The sequence below is a fragment of the Musa acuminata genome, chromosome BXJ1-10 (genome assembly GCF_036884655.1).
Source record: "Musa acuminata AAA Group cultivar baxijiao chromosome BXJ1-10, Cavendish_Baxijiao_AAA, whole genome shotgun sequence".
Taxonomy (NCBI): domain Eukaryota; kingdom Viridiplantae; phylum Streptophyta; class Magnoliopsida; order Zingiberales; family Musaceae; genus Musa; species Musa acuminata.
In genome coordinates, this window is record NC_088336.1 from 23,111,972 (window position 1) to 23,118,110 (window position 6,139).

General features: G+C 39.0%; 1 protein-coding gene across 1 annotated transcript; it reads left to right on the plus strand.

Annotated features, from left to right (window-relative positions):
* Positions 1 to 361: 361 nt before the first annotated feature.
* On the plus strand, positions 362 to 5,879 carry LOC135595571 (uncharacterized). Its single transcript, XM_065086667.1, has 6 exons — positions 362 to 715; positions 839 to 930; positions 2,003 to 2,099; positions 3,514 to 4,378; positions 4,457 to 4,590; positions 4,929 to 5,879. Exons 1-6 carry the CDS (start codon positions 609 to 611, stop codon positions 5,797 to 5,799), a joined length of 2,166 nt encoding a protein of 721 aa, XP_064942739.1. The 5' UTR covers positions 362 to 608; the 3' UTR covers positions 5,800 to 5,879.
* Positions 5,880 to 6,139: the final 260 nt, after the last annotated feature.

Here is a 6,139-nt window from a genome sequence, read left to right on the forward strand (position 1 = left end):
GGTGGTTTGATCGCATCAACATGACTCTTTGTTGCTTATACCATGTGCGTTGCTTACTTTTGTCGCTTTGAATTTTGAGTTACACAACAAACCCTACAATAGATCATATCTGCTTATGCAACTCATTGTCGTCGCATCAACTTCCGATAGGCCTACTACTTGGAGCGCATTGTGATCGTATCAATTTCCGATAGGTTGACTATTTCGGTGCATCGCTATATATTCTATTCTAATACTTTGAATAGATAGGTAAAGGCTTGATTATTAAAGGTTCGCACTACAAGAAAATGAAGGATAATTAACAATTATTAGACTTTTCTTTTTTTTTGTTTTCGTTTATAATTCATGGATAATTTTGTAGCTGCAGAGCTCGATTCCAATTAACTCGGGCCCAAATGCGATTTCCACTTCCGATTTAGGTCGAGTTCGGTCTCCCAAACTCCATCGAGAGTGGAGCTACCACCACCTCGAACTCCCCTCTCTCTCGCGCCGCTCACTCCTGCTAGAGATCCTCCGCCGCCTCCGGCGTCCCTCCGCTGCGCCTCTCCTTTCAGTTTGCTTCCCGAGGAGGCCTCGACGGAATCCTCCCTCCGAGGGCGGCGTCGATCATGGCCGCCGAGGCGGGGGACGGGAAACCTCAACCGGGGAGGCGGCCCAGATCCAGGCTCATCGTCCGCCTTGGTGCGTTACTCGTCGCTCACAGCGTTCTCGTCAGGTCCCCTCTTTGTCTCTCTCTCTCTCTCGCTCTCGCATTCTTACTGTTTGATCGTTGAGATGTGATGCTGATGGAGTTCTTTACTTGTTCCTGAACGGCCCATATCATCGCCTCGAAATTTAGTGTCGTGTGTTGCATCGCGGGGTCGATTGCTTTCCTCCTCCTCCCCGTACTGGCTAAGAACACTTATGTCTCCGAGAACGCGCTGATGCCAGGTCAGTACCTTCTCTCGCATAAAAATTCCTTCATGGTTATGTTCCTGCTAAATTGTCTCCAGTTGGTTGCTTTTTGATGAGAATTTTATACTAGTGTAAGTCTGGACTTGACCTTCATACCATTCCTCTAAATTTGTTGGGATTTCTCTGGCTAGAGAACTCTTGGAAAAGGGAAGTCAATGTTGGGGCTGCCTAAAAAGTGCATATGATGATGGGAAACCTAACATTCGCCAGTTTAAGCTCATGTATTTGGTCTGGCGCAGGACTGTTCGCTAGTTAAAATTGTAACTCAAATAAAGGGGATTTTAATGATTGTGGATGTACACTTTCATCCTTGTACAAGAATTAATGCCATTGCTATCAGGCACCAGCTTATTAACAATAGATGATACAAATATACCTGAGATTGAAGTAGTTAGTCAAGGACTGTGATAAAAAGAGCTTACATGGTATATCAAATATAACTGAGATTGGCCAGCTTACATAGGTTTTATCAAAAACTTTGAGCTAATTAGATAATACAGGAACTGAGTTTACCAATCTCCCTCTTTGGTTTCTATGCATATTTTATGCGCATAGACTACCATACATGAGCAAATTTGAAAATTAAAATATAAATAGTGGAAGTGTGATATGTGTAACTATAATTTTAGATAGAGAAGATGGAAATAGGCAAGGAGAGGCACACGACCGTCAATAGTACAGCTGGCTCTGGCATACGCTTGAATTTTGAGCTTTACCGATGACCAAAGCCATTGTTGTGCTGTAAATACTAAATACTGTCTAATTCAACTGATAACTCAGCCAAGCAGAAGAAGAAAGCAAAAGCAACTCAATAATGATCCTTTTCAGTTTTCACTTCCTTTGAAATAACGTTATTCAAGCTTTAGCATCTCGCTAATGTAGAGCCATCTATCTAGATATGGAATCAAGTCTTGGAGCATGCCCATTTACGATAGACTAAATATTTTCATCTTAATTAACTGTTGACCGTAATACTTTCTCAAAAGGAATTTATAACTGATTAGTCAGTGATTACATGTGCTTGACCAATCAAATGCCCTGGTGATAGGTTCTGCCAATCCAATGTTTTCATCTCACGATGTAGTTGAAGCCAACAGATTCTTCAAGGAAATTCTTGACCGAGGAAGTGCAAAAGTTACAGGAACGTAAGTCCATCTTACTTTTATATATGGTGTTTCTATTTAACTTACTCTTGTTCACTTCTACATTCTTTTTGTCTTAGTAGAATCCTATGGAAGTTTAATGCCTTGTTATGAATGAGATGTTAAAACATGTGGCACTGGTTTCATTCTGTTTGATTTTATAGGGAACCATAATGATTTACTTGTTTTCAGTTGTCATGCACTTGCTCATTCACAGACACAGATTTACAATAACCAACAATATAAAGAAATGTGTCATTGTATACAATTATTGTGGCATCTGATGGTAATCATTAAATATGTTTCTGTTAACATTTTGTCCAGCTTAAAATTTTGTTATTTCGATGCACGCATGATGTCTTGGGATTATGCAGTTTAGAAATTCCATTGTTGAATAGTTGGTACCCATCATGTTCACGAACAAGACGATGAATGTTGATTGGCTAAGAAATTGGCTATGATCTAGAATCTCATTTGGCTAGGGGATTGGCTGTGTTCTAGAAGTTGATGTTTTCAAGTGATGGTTGTGTTATTCACATAAGCAATGGTGATTAGGGAAAGATCCAAGCCTTCAAAAGGTTGTTTGTCTTGTCTAAGGGGTGACATCTAATGAGACTTACCTTGTACGTCATAAATGCAAGTAAAATAAGATTTGTTCATAATATAAAGTAAACAATTTGATCAAGTAAACTATGATTTTGATTATGTTCTCATTCAGTATCTGTTGCACCTTCTAGGAGTTTTTAGACACAGCATTGGCATTAGACATTAGAGTTTTATTGTGTCACTTGAAGATAATCTAATAGCTTCTTTCATTATATGTAGGAATTCTGGGTGAACTCTTAAGAAGTATAAGATGGGGCATGCAATCTGTTCTATCAAATTTAACCTTATACAAGTTATGCAACATTTCTCCTGGTGGAAACAGAGGTTGAGTTGAACTGCTAACTGAAGAATTAGCCATTTGAAAAGAATCGGATATAGATAACCCTGTAAGGGAAAAATTATTTAGTTGGGAGTAGGAGTTCTGGAAGCATCCACCACGATTACTCGATGGGTAAAGAATTTGAAGCCTAAAACAATGTGCTTAGTGCTTAAAACACTCCTCTTAACAAGAAACCTTAAACATAAACAAGTATGTTTTTAAGGATGCCACCAGAATAAGGGCTACTATCTTGCTTATGGTTCCCGAAATTGGAGTAATCTGACACTACATTAAGTATTTGGCTTCTAAAGATTTAAATATGGGTATGTTAGTAGTGCATTGACAATAATGCCAGAAACTTTGAGGCACATCATACAAGTGCATTTTATTTGTACTTGATATTTTGGAATAAGTTCTCTTAATTGTCAAATTTTCATTACAATTTCTCTTTAGTTTGGTACTCTTACTCTTATACTTTCCCAAAAATTACAGAGAAATAGCAAAATTGATTGGTCAGCATGTGGTGGATGTGGGTGCTGAATTGTATTATCACAAATTCCATCCTCATGGTAATCAGTTCCACCCTCTTCATTTCTTCTCATCCATCACTAATACTATGGAGATGCAATATAATTCTAGCTGCACATTGTTTGGTCTCAATTCTGTTGGTATTATCCGAGCACCTCGTGGTGATGGGAAAGAAGCAATTGTGTTGGTAACTCCTTACAATTCACAGAATATTGGACAGAGTGAAGCCTTATCACTAGGGCTTGCATTCTCAATTTTTTCACTTCTGAGCAGAGTTACATGGCTTGCAAAGGATATTGTTTGGTTAGCTGCAGATTCCAGATATGGAGAGTATACAGCAGTTGATTCATGGCTGAAAGACTACCATAATCCTTTGTTCCTTAGTAATTCAGGGAAGATAGGTACTGGTGTATGTTTTGAAGAAAATATTCTCCATCTTCTGGATCAATTAAAGGTTAAAGGGCCAAGATACAATATTTTCAAACGTGCTGGAACTATGGCTGCTGCACTTGTATTCAAGGTCATCGAGAAGAAGGAAAAGGAGGAAAGAGATAGCCTTACTATATATGCAGAGGCGTCTAATGGCCAGATGCCTAATCTTGACCTTATCAATATTGTCCATTATCTAGCAGTTCACAGGCAAGGTCTACGCGTGAAGATTGGAAGCATGCAGTCTTTACTTAAAGCTGCATGGCTCAAGTTTGTTGGTGAGATGCTGCAACTGTTTGGCAAATTGACTAAACACTTGAACCCCAAATGGAAATTTGATATTACATCTGCTGAGTATGTTGAAGGCACTGCCACACTTGCAAGCTCAATTTATTATCAGGTATAAATCATAGATCTCTTGCTCTCTGATTTTTTTGTTTCCTTATCTAGCTTATTAGGTTGTTTTTCATTGCTGCAGGCCCTCGGTGTCCCAACTGGGTCCCATGGTGCTTTCCGTGACTACCAAGTAGATGCAATTACTCTTGAGCTCTCCCCAAGATTTTCTCTCAATAATGAGAATAATCGATCTGCATTTCTTCTTAGAGGTGGCAGGTTAGTTTCCATATACAAAGGCATCTCTTCAAATCATTTATACATGTTTAATTCAACCTTTTATCCCATTGGTGACACATATGTTGCAACTAAGGCTTTTGCTGTCGACGTTGCTTTCTTTATTCATGATGGTTAGATATGTTAACTTCATAGTTGACCAATGTAGTTGTTCAATTTGTTGAAATGGTTATTGTATTTGATGCCATCTCTTTTTTTATTTTTTCTCGAGTATTATAGAAGAATGACATCTTATATTGCAGCTCAAGGACTAAAGATCAGGTTGAATTTTGTAACCAGTTAACTAACGTCTTTGAAAATGCATGGCACTGTTAATGCAGGTTAATTGAAGGAGTCATACGCTCAGTAAATAACCTTCTGGAGAAGTTCCATCAGTCGTTTTTCCTCTACTTCTTAACAGCTCCTCATAAGTTTGTATCTGTCGGAGTTTACATGATACCATTTGCGCTGCTACTAGCTCCTCTTCCCATAGTTTCTGCTGCTCTCTTTTCTGGTAATGATAATTTGGGAGTTTCAACAGAAAAAGTTAACCAGGAACCTGGATGTATTGGTTCCAGTGACATGGAACTCCGCTCTGGATCATGGAAATGGCTTCAGGCTGCCAAAGTGGTATTCATGATCCACTTGTGGGCAATCATCGTGTCCTTGTTACCTTATGTGCTCTCCCAATTCCCCCTTACGACCCCTATAACGCTCTTGTTAGTTTGGGCTGCACTATCCATTTGTATCCTGCTGATCTTCTACCTCATTTTTGGTGCTTGTTCTACCCATTGTGGATGGGAGCTTCTAAAATCTGTGATGATAGCTGCTGCTTCAACAGGACTGAGCTTAATGTCCGTCATCAATTTCTCAACTGCACAGATTGGAGCCATGCTGATCGTTCCAATGTGTTTGTTAGTTCAACCTCTAAGGAAGCAGATGCAGGCAGGTGTTTGTCGGAAGGCAGTACTGGTGATCTGTAACTTAACAATTGCTGTGGTTGGGTTTCCACCAGTTGCATTACTAATAGCCAAAGGCGTGTGTGAGGATTTTGGAAAGGCTGGTGTCGGCGGCTTTTGGGAACTGGCGCAGCTCTTGTGGTCATGGAACAGCGCCACTTACCTCTACCTGCTATGGATTCATCTTCCTTGTTGGGTTCTTTGCTTGCATATTTTGCTGTATCCTTGTATTGGGAGGTCCTCCGAGGCATGAAGAACAGTGTTATGATCTATGATTTGACATGAGTTGTAACTGATGACTGATTTATAGAGGAAACTGTTTAGCTTTGTTGATGCCTCTTGCACACTCTCAACATATTGAAATGCTCATTCTTAAGTTGTGGTGAAGCATACAATTGGAAATTTTTTTTGTAGCGAAGCATCATTCATAAGTTTGCCATTTGGAAATATTCATCAAGAATGATCTGGAAAAAATGAAAAATTTTAACATATTTTGTATATTATCTCTATAATTTTGAGTAGTTTTCTAGAACATTGGTGGATGATAAATTATAAACTTCATAATAGCGAAACAATTATTGGCTGAGTTAATT